Source organism: Cydia pomonella, chromosome 6, assembly GCF_033807575.1.
Source record: "Cydia pomonella isolate Wapato2018A chromosome 6, ilCydPomo1, whole genome shotgun sequence".
Classification (NCBI taxonomy): Eukaryota; Metazoa; Arthropoda; class Insecta; order Lepidoptera; family Tortricidae; genus Cydia; species Cydia pomonella.
In genome coordinates this window covers 16604060-16625885 of record NC_084708.1, presented here as the reverse complement: position 1 = coordinate 16625885, position 21826 = coordinate 16604060, and the positions used below count along the sequence as shown (strand labels likewise).

The window sequence follows — 21826 nt, the reverse complement described above, 5'->3', positions numbered from 1 at the left end:
CTTGCATTACTTACTCTACATCTACTTAATTTACTCTTGTTTATTTATACGTTTACTTGCACTACATTCAAATAATAACACAATTCATTAATCGTCCTACTGGCTCCTGATATCGCAAAATTCGTAAATATTAGAACGACCGACGTGAATAGTTTTAAACATAATCAATAACTGTAAACCACGTGTAGGTACTTATGTTAAATAATACGCGGTAACACGTGCATAGGGAAAAGAAACAAGTTACATATAATTTATGTATTCTTAAACTCACTCTACATACGTATGGGATGTAAATATGTGTTATAATATACTTTTTTTTATACTACGTCGGTGGCAATCAAGCATACAGCCCGCCTGATGGTAAGCAGCCTCCGTAGCCTATGTACGCCTGCAACTCCAGAGGAGTTACATACGCGTTGCCGACCCTAACAACCCTCCCTCCCCTCGTTGAGCTCTGGCAACCTTACTCACCGGCAGGAACACAACACTATGAGTAGGGTGTAGTGTTATTTGGCTGCGGTTTTCTGTAAGGTGGAGGTACTTCCCCAGTTGGGCTCTGCTCTAGATCTGGAATGACATCCGTTATGCTGTGCCCTACCACACTAAGCTAGACGACATTCACAATGTCCATACCTCTCTTGTGGACGTAGTTTAAGGACGTACCCGGGTCCAAAACTTACAACAATCTAGAGCCTATGAGTATGTAAGTACCTGGTACCTGGTGCCCACGTCATTGGCTTAACTGAGTCTTCCATTACCTGATAAAACTACTAAGTATTTAATCTTGCATAACCGCACGTACCTGCTTTCGTTACTAACAAAAAATGGCTTACGTTTCTTTTCTAAGCAGTTTTGCAATTTTATAGTCTTTTAATTTAGCTTGATCCGTTACGCAAAAGTGGATCCGTTTTACATAATATATTTTTAGCATACAATCCTAAAACAAATTATACATTTTATAACCCAGTTGAAGGATTGCCGAAACACAGAAACTGTAGCATTTCTTCAAGTCGAAGAAAAATACTGAAGAAAAAGAGATTCATTGTGTCATAAAAAAAATCTCTACTTGGACTTCGATTCCTGTCGAAGTGCTTGGAATTTTTTATTGCTACGCGTCAAGTTTTCGGCTCTATATAAACTGTGACGAATTTGAACTTTTGCCCCTTTTCCCCCGGAAACAGTCATTTTTTATACATCAAGGTCGAATGTCATTACCATTACCCCAAAAGTAAGACCATCCACCATCGAGGTCATCAAATAGAAATAAATAATAATTGCGCAATCCATCTGCGCTAGCGCAGATGAATCAGAGTGCTGCGTGTGCGACGATGACCGGCGAGTCGGTCGCTCACCTCCGCGGTGGCAGGCTGTAGCTGGCATGTCTATCCAATAAATATTTTGTCTCGACTATGGCTTGTCCCTGGCCTCCATCCCCGTCGTTTTTCAAGGGCTGTCTAAACTGTTCCAGGAAAACCAGTGTAAGTGAGATCCTCGAATGCTCACAAATACTTGTATTACACCAAGGGCCACGTCAGACTCTGAACCTAAATACCTGTGTAACGGAAATCTTAATAATAATAAACCGTCTTAAATTTCAAAGACACGACACGATATCAAGTGTTCTCTGAAAAAGGAACCAAGATTGATTTGTGAGAAACAGCCGGACATCGTACAGGAAGATTTAAAAAACGAGCACACCCAATACTCAGAAAATTAAAATTAAAATGACTGACTTTGTATGGGACGTCCCAACAAACCAAATCGGTGTATACACTAATAGCAGATGAAAGTAGCTAAATATGCTACAATTCATATGGACAATAAATAATATTTACTGAGCAATAAGGCTAAGTAAGAGTGTAAACACGTGCTTCTTATTGTATATTAGTTACATTTAACTACCTAGTAGAAAGCAGACGCCGTTAGTTCCTTCTAGCAATGATTATGTTGTTTGTATTCTGCTTGGCGCACAAAAGCCACAAAAACGGCCAAAATCGCTAACTTGCTATAAAAACGACGGCAAACCCGATATTGAAACAGTAAATTAGATAATCCAAAGTGAGATTTCGCAAAATTTCTTTTTTGTATTCAAGCAATATTAACCTTTCGGCAGAAATTGATTTCCTCCTTATTTGACATTTCGGATTAATGTTTTTGCAAACATTGAGTTAATTTTATTTCATGTCTCCTTATAATACTGACTCGACTATCGTACGCTGTATATCAGACGAACTCTCAGCAGTACAGACCTATATTTAAAGACTGTATCGTTTATTATAAATACAACTTCACTTAGCCGTTTTTTTTTGGTATTACATTTTTATTTAAAAAAATACCTTTAGTATTTTATTAGTGCTTTAATAAGGTACACATTTCTCTCTGGGAGCTCGACGTAAAGCATATGGTTTAGACAGAATTTACCCAATCCGCCCGAGTAACAATAACGATTTCGGACAAATACTACAAAAAAAATTACGGATTGCGAACAAGACAACATTGCACAAAAAAAAAATCGTACTATGTGAACCAGAAATAGTCGGGAATCCAAAATGTTGCGTGACAAATTGTTTTAAGTAAAAATAAAAATTCACCACATTTCTTTTGCAGATGCTCAATTGAGCAGCCATGAAGAGGACACTTGATAACATGTTTTGGCAGCATATTAAACTTTTGTTTCTTTAAATCGTACCAAGGAGTCGGTAAATAGTCTCAAATTAAGCTCGATATAAGCTTGTCCGAAATATTTTTGCTAGACGATTTTGAAAGCATCATAAAGTCCCTAAAATAACAAAATATAAAACCTTATATCAGATATGGCGTAAAAATACCCTCAGATTATGAGGATCTAAGAACATAGTAATACAAAATAATAAACAAGTCAACAGTTAGACCAGGTTTAATCTGTATTTATAATAAACGATACAGTCTTTGATAAATAATAATGTCACCGGAAATTAATTCCTTTCGGAGTCGGTTCATATGTTTATTGCAAAAGTAAAGTACCTATTGCAAAACAGTACCTCTAGTGTAAATAAATTCGATTTCCAAACGTGACGTACGCGTTTGCGTTTAGTCTCATTTTGTATTGGATTTCGAAAGAGCGCGCCAAGCGGGACGTTTTGGAACCTCAAAATCCTATACAAAATGAGACTTAACGCAAACGCGTTCGTCACGTTATGATGTCGATCAAAGTTACACTAGGGGTACAGAGATAGTTATAAACATGCATTAATTGTGAACAGTTTCCTCTAAGAAGTTTATTTCTCTCAGGTAATTTGGGGATTTTTTTCCCAGGACTCTGTGCGTTGTGATGTGTCTGAGATAATATCAGCGATAGAAGTATGTTTATAAAAGCCAAGACTGTTATTGTCTATTATTTATTAAAACTAAATGATGAAGCTTAAATTGAGTAACAGAGACCAGATAACAATCTTAAAAAAAATCAAACGTAGAAAAGACAAGGCTCCTGAAGATGGTGTGAAAATGTTTTTTTTTGTATAATTTTCATTTGACACTCAACCCGTTCACTATGGAATAAATTACATTATTTTGACAAAGTCTTCTTGTGGTAAATGTCCGCTAAACATGACATACGTACTTGTAGTTTGTTTGTCTGTGATAATGGAATCTAAAGCGTATATTGCGATAAGCTTGATACGTTTAGGCGTCACGGCAAATGTTTACACGTAGTGTTTGTTTGAACGACGATAACTGCGAGGCACTTTACAGGAGTCAAGTGAGCATAAGTGGTACTAGAAATGAACTATACTTTCAATAACTCTAAAATAATTATATTATATATGTCAAGTATACTAGTTTTAAATTATGTTTGTGACCAAACATACTTAGAGTTCATTAAAGTTAAGGCATTAACCCTTTTGTTTGTCTAAGCAGTGATAAGTGCGAACGATTTTAAACCTACTGTATGACACAATGGATTGGAATGGATATGGATTTAAATTCATGCGCCCTGATGATCAGTGCTTAGTTAGACAAATGAAGTGTAAAGTCGTCAACACTTGGTGTTTTGAATATACACACAATTATGAGGACTTCAAGTAGGTATTACCTAGCTATCACATCAGCTCTACTCCAATTTTATAACTTGACAGACATTACTCGCTGTTGGCTGTTGCAAACCTTGGGGTTACCCTACGTAGGATAAATCAAAGATTCTAATAAGTATTTCTATAATTGTTCTAGCTCTGGCTTTTAAATAAAGAGACGCGTTATTTCTTTGGATTCCCAAAGAATCTTTTACAAGGGTCCATTTTATTTATTGGCTATGTGGACCGACTTGTATTAGGGGTACGGATGGGCCTTATCGATTTACTGTTACGTGGCGTAGTGTAGTGGCCCATATTTGATTCGGATGGCGACACGGGCCAGGAACTTTACCATTTATTACTCATTGTTCTACATCTACAAGATTTATCAGTCGGATTGCACCAATAGTCTAGTATTGAGTCTGTAACTCGATTCAACAAACAATTCGCTTTGTATATATTAATTATATACCTACATACCGGGTGTGGCCTGTAGCAGGAGTATAGTTCGTGTCCTCCACGATGACGCGCAGATTTGTCAAGTCTAACCTTTAATAACATGGCAATACGAGTCAATACCACATCTTTCCACAAGTTCAAAATATTATACCGAACATTCTCCTCACGTGTGAAAGTCAACACCGACATTGGCGAATTCACCCTGTGCAAATTGGCAGGGAGTAAAAGCCAGAAGGAAAAAAATACGAGTCAAGGCACGCGTCGTCATGAATGACACGATCTAAACTGTAGGCTGTACTCCACTCCTTAGCGCCACTTGCACCATCCCACTAACCTGGGTTTAACCAGTGTCAAATTGTACTGATTATGATGGTAACTCCAGGTTTATCCGGTTAACCCCAGGTTAGTGGAATGGTGCAAGTGGCGTTTAGAGTCGTTAAGTTACCATAATGTAAAATAATAGGAAAAAATAAGCAAATGTTTACTTGGGTAGTGCAATTGCCCCTTATAAAGATATACTCTTTCAGTATTGTAGTAATAGCATTGTTAATGTTTTTATACTAAACATGCAAATTCTTAGTTCGGGACGTTCGGGTCAGAAAAGCAGAAGTTCCCGAATGTAACTTGGAGGACAGAATAGTATATTTTAGCTGTAAAACTTGCGCCTATTCGGCGGTTTAAGTTTGTCGTAAGGGTTGGAGCTCTACTGTAACCGCACTTTTGCCAGTTAGTCAGGCCATACTTTTAATCGCCGAAAAGTAGCGTTTGTCTCATGGGCGCACTTGGCCTGACTAACCTTATAGTGTCCGAAACCGCCCCGATTTAATGTTGGCTTGTACCGAACTTTGTCTGTATCATCTTTCATACTTATTTAGGTATAATGTCTATATATATCAATAGAGGTATATCAAGTTTAAAGTTTGTTTTTATTTTGTTCCAGGTTTTGGAATGAGAGTGAATCACCTGAAATACAATTCGTCGCTGTAAAGGTTTAATACCCTTTTTCTATATAAGTCGTAAATTATTTTTAAGGCACGTGTTGTGAGTCTCATTTTTATGATTCTTCACGCGACATGTTTTATTACCTAAAGCGACCATCATCGAGGCTAGAAACATTGCTTCAAAGACCTGATTGTTACATTAAAATCCCGGACCACAGGGTATCGACCTCGTTCCCGTTTCAAACACGGCGGCGTTAGTTGCAACGTGATGCATGCAATCATGTGTTGATTAGCTGTAGCGATACATTCGGCCGTGACGCCCGTGACAACACATCGTGGCTTAGCGGAGTGGTGGAGAGGTTGTCCCGAGGGCCATGGCTCCAATCTGTCAATGATACACTTTTATGCACAACACAGACATATCCTCTCGTTCATTTTTCAACTTTTGACACGACAGCGTATTCAAACGATTTCTAGTACGTATTGCCGATGCCGTCCGTAGCTATTTTTGGACAAGCTCCTCATGAGTATCATTATGTCTATATGGCTTCCGCTGTCTTCGCTTCCCTCCATTCATCTTATTCCTCGGCTTATCCTAGGAACGATTATCTCGCGCGCCGCTCAGCTTGCTGGAGCTGTATGCAAACAATAGAACACAGGGACGTGGAGGGACAAACACTCCAGAGCTTTGCCATTAGCTATTTTTAGTTCGCTTTCCACCCACGTCGCTGAATATGCTTTAAAAAAAGTAGAAGCTCATCTTAAGGACGATAAGGATAGCTGGACTATGTTATTCATAACTCAAAGAGACTTAGACAAAGGGCAGTAAGGGCTATAAACACTTATTGTTTATAATTAAATAAATGGTTATCCATGTGATCAGTACAACGAATGGACTGTATACCAAGAGTTATGTACGTGTAGATTCTCCATTAAGACGAAAGTGGAGGACCCGTGCGCCGTGCGAAATCACCTTTCCATACAAACGTAGTCCTCATTTTCCTATCTGGATATTTACGGATAATATGTATTTTGCCACGATTTGTTGTATATCAACCACAGCTATGCCCCTACGTTTGATTTTTTCGAATTTTCAATTATTATAAGAGTTAGGAGCATTTAAAAATTTGTATGAAACCTGTTTTTTGCTCCAAATTTTGACAATAATCAAAAAATCTAAAAAAGTCAAACGCAGGGGCATAGCTATGGTTACTAAACATCAAATTATGTAAAAATATTTTTCATCAAGTCAGTATCCAGACAGGAATATAAAGACTACGTTTGTATGGAGAAGCGGTCGTCCCCTTTCGTATTAAATATATATTCCCATGCTGGCCTTTTCCAAATTGCCGCCGCATTCCCGTGACTCAGACACTAAAGCCTTCAAATTACGGCCTTGTTTTTATGTATGGGTCATTCCAGGATGATTCATCCTACCATCTTTCGATTGAGTTGTTGCTCTTAGCGATCTCTGAGAACAATAAACTGACACGTATCATTCTCACGCAATGTTTATTGATGCTGCTTCGTTTCAAACACTGTGTTCTTTACGGGATAAGGTTCAATTTTGGTTGCAGGTGAATCATAAGGCAAACGCGTCTGGATTCTTAACTGATTTTATTGTAACTAAACGAGAGGGTAAAAATGCATAAGTATCTATAGGTACAGCTAGATAGTAAGTATAGTATGAGGACGGAAATCGACAAAACATACCGCCCGCCAAAAACAACAGTTTTTAACTAAACTAAGGAAAATACATAACCTAAAACTTACGTACATAGTTGCTTGAACAATAATATCCAAATGCATCCAAACACTAAGGTATCTCAAGCACTAACATCACAACCGTATGTTTTAAGTTCAACACTAATAAACAAAACTAATGATTTCAATGCATTTCACTTGCATAATAACAAATAACTAATTACAATTCAAGCGACGCTGGCGTGAACCAAAGAAACATGATAACTGATAAAGTAGGCTCAATTTCTTTAAGTAAACAACTAACTGCCTGCATCGCGGAGGTAATAATTGCGTGCCCGCGTAGGGTATCTTTTGTTAACATTTTAGTACCTAAGCTTACTTCTAAATACAAAATCTATATTAAATAGGTCAACCATAATAACAAAACTTATTACATAGCATACACTTTAGTGGACTGTATACGTAAATCATTTTGTTTAACCGACTTCATAAAAAGGAGGTTCTATGTTTGTAATACGTATGTATTTTGTTCGCTTTTATGGACGACGTGAAGCATAATATCTTAACAGCTAGATAATATAATCTTTATCAAACAATTCGTTATTTTTTTTTTGTACTTAAACAAGTTGAATAGGTAAGTAAATAAGGAAAAACTTAATTTCTAAACAAATAAAGGTTTACGAACCTATTTTACCTGTGCATTTAATTACATTTGCATGTAATAAAGTTACAATGGTATGCTTAAACACTGGTTATAAGAAAGTCTGCGATCCGCTCGGTAACCCATTATCAAGAATTAATCCATAGGGGATCCGTCTTATACACGTGACATCTACAAAATGTAATTAATGCATCCTCCTATAAATACATAAATAACATAAACTTAGCAGCTTTTTTATACTTAACGTAAATTACATAGGACAAAGTATTTAGCGCTTTGAATAAATTTTAGGAAAATAGCTTGTCGCTAATCTTTGTGCTTATGTATTGAGTAGGTATTACCAATTACAACTACAGTCAGCCAGCATTATTAGTACCTAGAAATTATTAACATACGAAATAAATTTAACTGCCCACCATAGCTCATTATTTTTCACTACAGACGTTAACTGTGTATTAATCTGCAGTTTTAGGTAACAATATTAATTTAGACAACGGTCTCTTTAGAATGTGATTGCCCTTGCACTGGACCGTTACAACACGTACTAAATTATCAGGCCCTGCGTGCAGTGCCGTGATCTTGCCTAGCAGCCACTTGGCCGGTGGTAAGTCCTGCTCCTTCATAATGACAACATCTCCTATACAGGGTGATTTTACTACATCGTACCACTTGTGTTTTTGCTGAAGTGTGTTTAAATAATCTGACTGCCATTTTTTCCAGAAGTCTTGCGTTTGTTTTTGTACGACTTGCCAGCGTGTTAACAAATGTAAACTTTTAGTTTCATAACTTCTATCAGGAATGTTAATCAGAGCTTCACGTACAAGAAAGTGTCCTGGCGTGAGGGGGTTAAGTGTGTCCAGAGTATCATCCAGCTGACAGAGTGGCCTTGAATTTAGACACGCTTCAACCTGGCTTAGCTGTGTTGAAAATTCTTCATACGTCAACTTCGTAGCTCCGTTGACTCTCAATAGGTGGCGCTTTGCCGAGCGTACTCCACTTTCCCACAGGCCTCCAAAGTTTGGTGACTTTGGCGGCACAAAGTGCCACGTCGTACCATCATTAGCAAGAAGTTCAGCTATCTCTTTAGGTACGCTATTAGTGCTCTTAGACCATATATCTCTTAGTTCCTTATCAGCACCAATAAAATTGGTCCCATTGTCACTCCATAATTGTGCGCAATGTCCTCTACGTGCGACGAACCTCCTGAACGCCGCGATGAATGCTTGAGCTGTAAGATCAGTTACTGCTTCTAAGTGGATTGCTTTTGTGCACATGCAGACAAACAAGCAGATGTAGCCTTTTGCAGATGTACGACCTCGACCCTTTGACGTTCTCAGATACACTGGCCCAGCAAAATCAACTCCACTGTGGTAAAAGGCGCGATTCTGAGTGACTCTTGAGGTGGGTAACTGACCCATTAGCTGCTGTCTTGTGAGTGCATTGTTTTTTATACACACGATGCATTTACGAGTGAAATCTCTAACTGATGATTTGAGACCTATGACCCAGTACTTACTTCTGACGTAGGTCATCGTCTGCAAGATTGTGCCATGTAAGGTTTTGGTGTGAGCATCCGCTATTATTAACCTTGCAACATGTTGCTTGCTTGGTACGATAATCGGGTGTTTAGCGTCTTCTGGCAGATCCGCTTTACTCAACCGTCCTCCAACTCGCAGTAAATCGTGTTCATCTACGTACGGGGTAAGTTTAATTAATGAACTTTTGTTTCTAACCTTTCCTTTCTTTTTCAGGTCTTCAAATTCTTGGCTATATATTAGTTTCTGATAATATCTCACGCAGCAGGTTTCAACTTCATCCAATTCAGCAGCGCTCAAGATATCATGTCTTCTAGTTTTATAATCTAAAAATCTCTTACATTGAGCTATCACTCTTTTCATCCTGACCATCGACGAAAATCTCTCCCAAATAGGTGTGTCTTGTACTGAAGTGTGGAATGATTTCTTGCTTTCTAGATTTGTCGTTGGAATTGTAGTGGCCCTTAACATCTCAGTGTTTGTATCCTTTAACCATCTGGGTCCACTCCACCAAAGTTCATTGTTTGCTAGTTCACTTGCCCTGATACCTCTTGAGGCAAGATCAGCTGGGTTGTCTTCCGACGAAACGTGTCTCCACCTGTCGTTATCTATATGCTGGATAATTTCTGACACTCTGTTGCCAACGAATACTTGCCAGCGGCTGGGTGGGGACTGCAACCATGAAAGCACTACCATTGAGTCTGTCCACGCGTAGATTTTGTGCATAGGTATGTTCAATAACCTTGAAATTTCATGCAGCAGCTTTGCTAATATCACCGCAGCACAAATTTCAAGCTTCGGGACAGTCAATTGCTTCAGGGGGGCTACTTTTGTTTTAGAGGCTAACATCGTGACATGAACAACGTCGTGCTCGTCGACAACTCTTGCATACACAACAGCTGCAAGTGCAAGTGTTGAGGCATCAGAGAACCCGTGCAGATATACTTCTTTGCAGTGAGATGACATCTTGATCCATCTTGGAATCTCAACAGTTTGCAGCTCGTGTAATTCGTCTCTGAAGCTCATCCATTCGTCAACCAACTCTGAAGATAACTCATCATCCCAACCACAATGACAAAGCCATAATTTTTGGATCATGATTTTGGCTGTTATTACAACAGGTGAGAGCCATCCAAAAGGATCAAACAAGCTAGCAACATCAGATAAAATCACTCTCTTTGTTACAGGTATCCTGCTTGCTGGTAAGTTTACTGAAACGTGAAAAGTATCATCCTTCCTATCCCAGGTAAGTCCCAGTATTTTTATTATTTTATCTAATTTAATCTCTTTTTTGTCTTTTACAGGTTCCGGAGTCTTCGTGCCATCAACCAAGTCCTTCAGGAGTTCTTCAGAGTTACTAGACCACTTTTGCATCTCGAAACCACCTGCCTTTAATAATGCATTTATTTCTTTACAGGTTGCTTTCATTTCGTCGAGATCTTCATGACCTGTCATAAGGTCATCCATGTAAAAGGAGTTTCTTACTACAGCCGCTCCTCGAGGGTAGTTGTGTTGTTCATCATCAGCCAAACGTTGAAGAGTACGGACAGCCAGATGAGGTGCAGCTGCTGTCCCAAATGTCACCGTAAGTAGCTTGTAACTATCTATCTTCTCAGATGTATTATCCCGCCATACTATGCGTTGTAAATCTGTGTGTTTGTCATGCATTCTTACCTGACGATACATCTTTATAATATCGCCAATACCACAGATTTTATGAGCTCTCCATCTAAATACCAGACTACGAAGATCTGGCTGAATCGTAGGTCCTACCATCATGCTGCTGTTTAAGGAACATCCGTTTGGGCCCTTTGCTGACGCGTCATAAACTATGCGCAGCTTTGATGTTTCCTTATCTTCTCTTATTACAGCACAATGCGCAAGATATACTGCATTACCTTCATCTTCTGCGTCGACCTTCTTCATATGGCCTAACTGTAAGTACTCGTGTATAACTCTGGTGTATTCTGCTTTCAGATGCTCGTTTCGGGCGAACTTTCTTTCCAGCTGCTCTAATCTGATTACTGCCTGATGCTTTGTATTTCCACACGATCTTACAGTGTCTTCAAAAGTTGTCTTTAAAGGAAGCTGTACTACGTACCTCCCTGTCTCGTCCCTCGATGTTGTTTGCTGATATATTTCCTCGCACTTTTCTTCCTCTTTCGTCCACATGCTCTGCTTCGTGTATAGTTCAGATTCTACCTCCCAAAACCTTTTCAGGAGATTATTATCTTCTTCAATTTGTCTTGTAACATGTAGACTTGTAATGTGCTGTGAAACAGTAAATGATGCATTAGTATCCTTATTACCCCCTGACAAAATCCAGCCCAGGTGTGTTTTTTGAGCAAGAAAATTTCCTGGTCCCTTCATTAAACCTGCTTCTAGGATTTCGCTGTAAACTCTCGCACCAAGAAGAATGTCAATCCTCCCTGGTGAGCCAAAGGTGGGATCAGCTAAATCTAATTTGTTAACTTGTGGCCAATTAAGACTTCTTATTTCCCTAGATGGTAGCTGACGGGTTATAGATTTCAATACATAAGCATCTACATTTATACAATAGGAAATATCGTACCTTGATTGAATGCGTAATGTTACCCTATGTTTGATAGTCGTCTCACACTCCTCAACACCAGAGATCACTCCGCTGATTTTAGTTTTCTTCAAACCCAGCAACTCGACCGCCCTTGCAGTCGCGAAGGACTCCTCTGAACCCTGGTCCACGAGAGCCCGAAGCACGTGTGACTGCCCCGACTCCGCTGTGACATGCACCAGTGCTGTCGTCAACAAAGTGCCTCGACCAGGTTGTAGAACTCGTGATGCGCTCGACGTGTGCGCAACGACGACGGTTTGTATCTTTTCTTTATTGTTGTTATTTGTTTCTCCAGACGTATGCGATTCTCCACTTGCTTGTTTCTCTCGGTGCAATAACGAATGATGCCTTCTTTTACAAATCTGACAAGTTGTCTTTTGTTTACATTTAAATACATTGTGGTTCGGTATTAGGCAATTAAAACAGAGATTATTTTTCTGCACGAAACTGTATCTGTCTTCTACTGATTGCTTGGAAAACTGTTTACATTGATAAATATAATGATCTTCATTGCAGAATGTACACTTCACTTCGCTCGTTGCAGTAACATGAAACATCTTTGTTTTCACAGGTTTGTATACTTTACTTGCAGGTTCAACCATCTCCAGAGTACGAAATCTATTTTCCAGGAACGATTTTAATTTTTCAAAACTAGGTAAGTCGTTCGTCTCGTCTCTGCTTATTAACTCTTCCCATTCCTTATGAGTGCTCGAGTCTAATTTTGACACTATGGAGTAGTTAATAATTGCGTCCCAATGATTCGTAGGTAAGCCTAGATGTTTCAGCGCACTCATACATTCCACCGAAGTATCCAACAGTTGCCTTAATGCTGTAGCCGATTCGTGTGTTAACGTTTTTTGTGTAAAGAATTTCTTAAAAACACAGTTTGCTATGTATCTCTTATTGGCATAACGTTTCTTCAGTACTGACCAAGCTTCTTTATAATTTTCAGCGGTTATTGAAAATTGTCGTAATAATGCCTCCGCTTCTCCAGCTAAACTGCCCTTTAGGTAATGTAGCTTTTGAACATCTTGCAAAGATTCATTGTTATGCACTAATGCCATAAATAAATCATGGAAAGACTGCCATTCAGTGTAGTCGCCATTAAACGAAGGAAGCGAGATACGTGGTAATTTTACTTCACCACTATTCGATGTGCTAGGTGTAAGTGTTTGTTTAGACTCACTTTTTGTCGGCACCATACCATCTAACTTAGACATCATTTCGCCTTTGTATGCGTAATACGCTTCTTCAAATTCCTCAAACATGTTGTCAGCGAAATAATTTGTAGCTTGACGCTGTTCCATAGGAATCGACAAAATTAACATTTCATGTAAGACTTTAAACTCTTTCCAGTACAACTCCAGTGTATCTATTCTTCCCTTCACATAACCAGCCGTCAATCTCTCCTTAGGCGATTTTTTGTAGTTAACGTACGCCTTTTTCACCTTTTCAAGCGTGTCGGCTTGAATCACTATATGCTTTTCAATGTTTTCCATTATAGTATAAGTCTATCACAATCAATAAATTAATAGTCTATCGTATATAGTGAAAACACAGCAATAAAAGTACGTAACCACTGTAGGAAAGTTCCACTCCTTTGTTAACTTTTTATGTGTAGGGTAAGTGAGCGCCGCACGAAATTGTCCAACAAATTTACCTAAATCACCGCGACTCACTATTGTAATACACGGCACAGTACTGTCTCATTTGTAGTTAAACAACACACAAACGTTATATCCACGATACACCTTGTCCTTTGTCCGATTATCACACGTAATTAATTTGCAAAACTATTTTTGTAAAAACACCGAATTTTCTTAATCCTTAAAGTTCATTTGGCTTAATTCACTTTTGTTACATATTTATCCAACTAATTAACCACTTTTCCGTATGTATTTAACGTTATTTCACCGAAATTACACTCATTTTCTATTGAACCAATTATTTTTACGTGTCACTGTTCAAGCATCCTGGTTCGTATGGACCATGTTCTTTACGGGATAAGGTTCAATTTTGGTTGCAGGTGAATCATAAGGCAAACGCGTCTGGATTCTTAACTGATTTTATTGTAACTAAACGAGAGGGTAAAAATGCATAAGTATCTATAGGTACAGCTAGATAGTAAGTATAGTATGAGGACGGAAATCGACAAAACACACTGCTCATAAAGAAACTGACATATTTTTTAATGATTACTAATTCCTGTCCTGTCCGAGTATCTTATTACCTCTTTATTGTAACACTGTTTTGCAATAGGGTATTCGTATGTATGAGGCAGTGATATAAATCCGTAGACGTTTCAATATAACGCGCATACAACACATGCAGTTAACGTTGACCGACTAGCTAATGATTCATGCTTGCGCGGCTGCGACCGAACCGGTCCTGCCCGATCTGTATTCGTCCAGTCTCCGGCTGACATTAGTCCACATGCGGCATTCACATTAAATAGAAACAAAGGGTCGGCTAATGCTAATATCGAATTACCTGCCTCACTTTAGCAACATCCTGCTTTGTTTCTTTATTTTTTACCAGTTTATTATTATGTGCGAATGTTGTAAGCTCATTTATTAAAATACAGAGATCGGTAGCTTGTTTTCGCAATTACATATTTGAATATCTGCTCACATAACAATGGCTGTCCTTCACCCGGTTCTCGATAAACAGATCACACGTCGACTGCACTTGGGCAGCGGTTGGTAGGTAACTTTGGATACAGTTTTGTTTACGTCAGCCATCTTGCTTCCTGTCTCTTGCTTGTTATTTATAATCATGGCCACACAGTTTATTGATCTAGTGCACTGTTTCCCAAAGTACCGATCGTGAAGAAAGATTATAAAACGATACGTGAGGTCTATTTCAGAATTGTCATTGTTTGGTTCCTGAGTAAACAGTGACAAAAGTCAGTGGAACACACGTTCCTTCGAGACAATTGAGGTTTTAGTCCCTATTTATGCAGGAGATCATAGTTGAGACAAGTTTAAAAACAAAGCATGGCGTTATGGCGTTAAGCAATCAGTGAATACTAACCGTTACCTAACTTTTGAAAGTAGTAATAAATTAAAGATTCCTACAAACTAGAGTTTTTAACAATACCATACTTTATTTTGGTGCATATTTAGGTATTATGATGTTAACTTACAAACACCTAACCTAACCTAATATAGATCCAACGCTTAGCTTAAATCGGACGGTAGTCAGAGATCCCTATGGTTTTTAAGGGCGAGGTGGAAATTTTAGTTTCATGTGCCTAATTTGTGGTATGCTTATTAAGTAAAAAATAAATAAGTCCTTGAACTAGAATTTTTCATTAACTACGCTACCATCTACCTACTATAAAACCACCGCAACGTTCTACTTTTCTGGAGCTTTATCACAATCATAATCGCAAATGACACACTAAAGAAGATTACTGTGCAATCCCAAGACACTTAAGCACTGTACTGAGCATTTGTTTGGCCATATGCAATGTGTACTGACGGTAAAATTTTAAATCCTAGAAGATTACCAAAAGCTCTAAATCTAATCATCAGTTAGTATTAGTACCTACGATTAGATCACCCGAACATAGCTTAGCCAGTCTGACCTTTATTTTAATATTGATTGTGGAGATCCTGTTAGTGAAGTTTGTATCGAAATGTGGTATTTGGATCGATCCTAAGCTGCGGACAGCGTCGCCCACTCGCGGCCTCATGCCTTTCCCTCCGTGACGGAGGCCGCGGCGCGGACGCGTACCGCCACACTTTTTGAAACAATGTATTAAGGACAAATTTGAATGTTTAGGTGACCTTACATTTTTGATACGTTGCGAACTCTTTCTTGCTCGCTTTAGGTTTAACAAAATTGCACAGATTAAACTCCGAATTTTTTTAATGCCTATGATGGTTGTTTATTTGGCTATTGGTCCGTAAGAGAAATTCTGCTACCTAGGTATTTTCATAATTACATTGAAAATCATCGGACCGCAAACATATTACTAATATGTAACATGGCATCATTATGTCATAGACCGATACTAGTTTTTCTGTTGTACTTTTAAAAGAGGATATTACATAGATTTAACAAGAGCAACCGCTTTCTGCTTAAACCGCAAACTTAAGTAAGACAATACCACAGATGCGCCGACTCCAAAACGCCAAACGTGACGCAACGGCGACGCAATCGCATCTTAAGTCGCAGAACCTAACTGAAACACGCAATAAGCGCTATGCTTTTGACGGCGGCTGAATTTTGCCTGTCGTAATTTGAGAATGAAGAAACTAGTAAATCTAGTAAAGACGTAGAAAATATCGACCGCACGCATGGTTAATGCCTACTTTAACCTTGAACGCACACCCTGTTTCACATAAATCTTGGCTTCGTATTCACTAATCTAATAGACGCTGTCAGCCTAACGACTGGCTACGCCTTTAATGTCCTGTTTGATCGACCAATAGCACGCTCTGCCAATTTTTTCTTGATCACAATAGATTATGATCTAAGTTTTAACTTGGTCCTATCTAAATTTATACGGTCCAAACCAAATAGATTGTCATTTCTTCCTTTCATTAAAATGTCTTGCAATACTAAACCTTACAATGTCTGTAACTACAGATACCTAATGTGATAATTACTGAAAATGTTTGGTTTGCATTATATATTAAGACTATTAAGGGGTCATTTCTTCATATAAACGTACTCAACTCTTTCTTCAGTGACGTTTGACCCTAATTTTATTAGCCGCCCCCGTTAGCGCGACGGATATATTCACCTAAAATTCTCAAATCTCAGCTCCCACACCCTCGTAACTACCTTTCGTAAAACATTGTTTATCGTTTTACATTCTGCTTTGATGCGCTTAGATTCTTCAAGTAATTATAGCAACAAAGTGATATTGTTATGCGACATGTTTTTACGTTGCTCAAATATCTTTGGCAGCCAGACGTCTGACGTCTAATTTATTTACCATAGGTTAATAGGACTTCAATTACGCTTTAACTAAATAAAATTGGTGCCATAAGGTACGAAGTGCCTATTTGATAGCTTTTATAGCTAGCAATAAAACATGTAGTTGAAGGTAAAAACTGGAAACAACGTACCTGTCATAAAATCATTAAGTAAGCCGCTTTCGTTGTTTAATTAACCAGATACATTAAGATAAAGCAGCAAACATAGGAGCTAAACGGTATAATGGTTTCCCGTAGTCACGTTTAGTCCGCAGCAGCGTTCGCTATTCTGCCTGAGCAAAATGTGCGGGAGTGAAATTTTGGCAACAGATCTACTCTGCAAGGTTACGTAATGTTGCAGGTCTACGAGGGAACGGATGTTTTATCAATTATAACTGTTACTGCCTTGTCCCACTAGCTAACCTTATGTTTACGCCGATTATATTACTTTAAAATTAAACTAGGCTCATAAAGTTATGTGTGGAATTTATCAATCAATATCGCTTGAGACCATTTTTATTGTGAGACGTCTAGCCAAGATGACAATTATACATTGACAAACTAATATTCGATTGCTAACCAAGGGATGAAATGGTGCCTTTCACCTGAGTTAAACACTACTTTTCATTCTCAATGCGAGGAAAGTTAAAGACATGTGTATTAAAAAACATGACTAAGTATAAATGTACATAGTACTTCTTACTAGGGTACTATCAATTAACAATTAAGGGAAATAAAATCATCGTTATTTATTTTATGGAATGGGGAACGCCCATTTCATAAATAATAAATAAATATCAGAATGGAAATTGTCTAACAAATTCATTTAAAAACAAATTGTAATTGCTATCATAAATAAATGACTATGAATGTAAAATTCTCTAGTCCAGAAACGTATCACTTTCTGCTAACTTCATAGAACAACAATGACCCACTTTCAGAGCATAATAAATGAAAAAGAAAAATTTAAAGTGATAACAGATGCGACGAAAAGGCGTCTTCAATCAACGAGTGTCATCTTGGCTAAGGTCCCTAGGTCACAAATTTCTTAGTAATGTGGATATATGTATAATATCCAGCTTCAAGCATTCGTTATACTGTTATGTGTTATGACCATTCACCAACAATGTAACATCATACACACACGTCGCTAACGTTCGTTCTACTTTGTACATACCTTGTAAGTGCAAAAAATGCCCTGGAATATGTCATTTAGTCCCGTTATTATAAGAGTATGGCATGACTTCTAGTATACTAGACAAGGTGTAATAAAAGTGCTGCAGTTAAGTTGACAGCTATGTTAGGGCACATTCTCGTCACGCTACACGGAATGGCAGGATGTTACATATCTGAAGTTACGATTTATTATTATGGTTACTATATCCTCGTAGTAACATTAGTAATCAAGTAATAAATAGGCATGTAGATAACAAAATGCAAGTTATCAAAAATGTATTTAATGCATATATAGCTTTCACCTTAAAAAACTTAAATTATTTCGTGTCTTTTCGAATTACATATTCCTTAGTAAATGATGTCAATTTTCAATACTATGCTATGAATATCTTTACAGATTTTCATCTGTTGCCGTTTTCATTCTTCACGCTTTCTTTTTGAATAAAAACTGCTATAAAATAAAGACGAACAAGAGCTAAAACTTGTATGTATGTACACAGATTTTCCTCTAAATAAATTAAATAATGGGTAGCAAAATTTTATAAATTTGGAGCATTCAACATGAATCTTGTGATAATTCATTAGTACGAAAAAGTATGAAAAACGTATGAAAAAGTTTATCAGTAGATGCTAAATAAATTTGTACCCTAAAATAAAAACCAATTCTAAAAATATTAAGGCTCGTTCTATTTTTATCATTCCATTTTCGCTCTCCATAATCTGAAAGCTCTCAAGATATTGTCAAGTGTAACTCAATAATAAATATAGACTCCTGACACTGCGTGGGTTCGCATTCAACGGACTAAATCTGCCTACAGAGTTTACACATGATTGACCCCCCACTGTCGTTCACTCGTTCTAATTTTATCAATTGGTGTTATTGATAGGTTGTTGGTATTATTTCTGTGATCCACATATTGGGGAAACTTCCATGTATGTCTCATGTCATTTACATTAATTAGCTTCAAATTTGTACCGTACATTGAGGTGATTTCTAAAAATAATCTGGTTACTTTGACAGCTTTAAAATGATATGAAATGACGTTGTGATTAAAACATAAGCCTCTACCTGCAAGCTAACTAAAATAGTTATTTACTAAAATAGTATACCGGCTAACACAAGGAAACAACTCAAAATTTGCATCTGATTACTTTACCCCGCATGTGGATAAAATGCAACTTTCTCATTCGTTTTTGAACAATCCAGAGGGCCTTTACCAGTTGGTATGGTGAAAAGAATATTATCGCTGTAAAGCTACTTCTTTGGCACTTTCGCTAAAAGCGATGTTAGTCATGTTCATGTTATCGACTTATTTCGCCTTTTTGGTAATTTATATTTTTGTTATAGGTAATTGTATTTTAACCTGTTTTGTACCAAAGGTATAGTTTTTACATTCATAATATACGTTATGTTATGTATCTTCGGTTTGTCACCGCAATCTATGGTATCTCATCACTACCTACATTGCGGTTTATCATCACTATTCATAACGTTAACGGGGAAATATTGAATCGACATACACACCTTAAATGTTATGCGGTCATTGCTTCATGTAATTCGCGAAACTTTGACCACGCTCATCGACCGTTACTAAAACCCGTCTACACGCAGGTATTTTTTAAACCAGCATTGTTGATTCAGAATTCATGGTGGATAGTTCACGGCATTTTCAGTGAAATGTTGGCCGTAGATTCATGTTACCATAATTTAGTACTTTGAAAGCCCTCGTTCAAACAGGACATAATAGGAATCTATTGTGAGACTATTCAACTAGTATCTGGGTTGCTGTCGTTGCTGATGTAGCGAGTATCTAATCAACAACTGACCTAGTCGGAGTAATGGAAGCAAATATGGGGCATGAACCGTATACCTACCCTAGAACTGTAAATAACAGATACCTAATATTCATTACTTACGTTCTTGATACTTTTATTTCTGGAGGAGTTGCATGTGCCACGTGGTTCAAATAGATAACTATGAGTAGCTGAATGTCATACTGATTAAAAGTGACACTATCTTCACCCATTATTTAAACTGAAACGAGACTTTATCGCTTGCACTTTTTCGCAAAATCGCAAAAAATTAAATCCACAGATAGAGATCGCGTGTAGATAGCTACAGAATTAACATATTAAAGTCTAGATTGAATTAATGATGTCCTGACAGACACAACAAGGGATGCTGTTTTATTAAGCGCTATGTTCAAATCATTGAAGCGACCCCCGGTTCGCACGACACCGCCATATTGGTTCACTGCATTACAACACAATTCTCCGAAAGTAATCGCTTCAGACAGCGGTCGTGGGTGTCAATACACCTTTATGTCAATACATTTATATTCAATATCGTCCACAGACTCTTATCGATGAGTATACACTGTTTTAACAAGCTCTATACTTTAATTATGTAAATACAAATATTTGGGGGACAAATTTTACATAAATCGATCAAGCACCCAAACTAAGCAACTGGGTACTAGCCGACGATATACATAAATACATACTTAGATTAGACAGCCATAACTCAGAAACAAATATTCGTGGTAAACACACAAATAAATAAATGCCCTTGCCAGGATGCGAACTCGGGAGTCTCGGGACCTCCTGCTTGGTAAGCAGGGCGTCACTAGTGTCACTACCGGCTAGTTTAGGAGGCTGCCAGCCGTCAATTACGGATAGAACCCGGCTCTCCAAGTACGAATGACACAGCTATATTTGTTTACTGAACTGAACATGAAGTTCCGCAACACAATTTTCCGAAAGTAATCTCCGCAGATGGAGGTCACGCGTGCACAGTGTTGAATTAACATATAGGTCGTATAATGACGTCTTTACTGTAAGCTATATCGATAAGGAATTCTACTCAATTTATATACGTATTGTGTACGTGTACCAACACGTTATTGTATTAGTTATTGCCATTGCCTCGTACGTATGACCGGTATAACGGCAAGAGAGGTTAAGTTAGCATTTTTGCTGTAATCAATCTTGATTATAGCAAAAATGCCCGAATTTTTATCTAAAAATCGATATCCCAGGATCCGAAAGACTAATTCACTTTGAAACGGCTGTACAGCTAATTTGTCTACTGTAAACACGATCATTTTGTTGATTGTGGCTATCTTACAATTGAAACATCTTTTCGTCGGAAAAAATAATTTCATCGCCCTCATGCCAAGCTAGAAAGTAGGTTTTTCCTCCATGTTTTTTTTTGTTTTTTATAGGCCTTCAATCCAAGATCATGTCGTAATATACGACTCATTGATCGTCGGGATATTTTCATATCTTTAGCGAGTTTACTTGCACTTTGGGCTGGATTTCACCGAATACGCTCACGAACGCTTTTAATTATTTTTTGGACACGAAAAAATATTTTCGACCAGGTTTGGGCCTGATTTTTGAAGATTCTGTTTTTTTAAATCGCTTAATGGTCCGAGATATGACCCTTACATTAATATCTAAATGTTTCAGCTCCTTAAATATCACGCACGGTCGGAATTTTTGCTTGTATAAATTTACAACGAGCTGGTGTTTCGCGTCCATGTTGAAAACAATAGATATCAAGCTGACGTTTAGAAATCGATTAATAAAAAATAATATAGTTAAAAAAAGTTCTGCTATATTTACATAAAATGGCAGTACAAAACTAGGACACTTAATCTGCCCAACCCGTATATAATTATTATAATACCTACTTTATTGTAGACGTTTTAGTTTATCCTCGTTATTAAAAGTTACAATTCTACGAGATTAAATCGCCAATCAATTCAACAAGACCACAGCAAT

General features: G+C 37.7%; 2 protein-coding genes across 2 annotated transcripts in view; one reads left to right on the top strand and one right to left on the bottom strand.

Annotated features, from left to right (window-relative positions):
• The window catches only part of LOC133519121 (solute carrier organic anion transporter family member 3A1-like), a 76945-nt gene that overhangs the window by 22468 nt on the left and 32651 nt on the right, over positions 1-21826 (top strand). The window contains exon 2 of the mRNA XM_061853058.1: positions 5446-5494. The gene's annotated coding sequence lies outside the window, so the exon portion shown is untranslated. The remainder of the gene's footprint in view (positions 1-5445; positions 5495-21826) is intronic.
• On the bottom strand, positions 8267-13435 carry LOC133518600 (uncharacterized). Its single transcript, XM_061852262.1, has 4 exons — positions 13123-13435; positions 11942-12120; positions 11245-11617; positions 8267-10794 (listed from the first exon to the last, which is right to left on the bottom strand). Exons 1-4 carry the CDS (start codon positions 13433-13435, stop codon positions 8267-8269), a joined length of 3393 nt encoding a protein of 1130 aa, XP_061708246.1.

Excerpts from the sequence above, each read along its gene's own strand:
- LOC133518600 (XM_061852262.1), bottom strand. The coding sequence starts at position 13,435 with ATGGAAAACATTGAAAAGCATATAGTGATTCAAGCCGACACGCTTGAA. Across the intron at positions 12,121-13,122 it reads TGGTATGGTGCCGACAAAAA|CACTGGTGCATGTCACAGCG; the intron begins GTGAGTCTAAAC and ends TGTTGACGACAG. Across the intron at positions 10,795-11,244 it reads GGTCGACGCAGAAGATGAAG|GTCATGAAGATCTCGACGAA; the intron begins GTAATGCAGTAT and ends ACCTTATGACAG.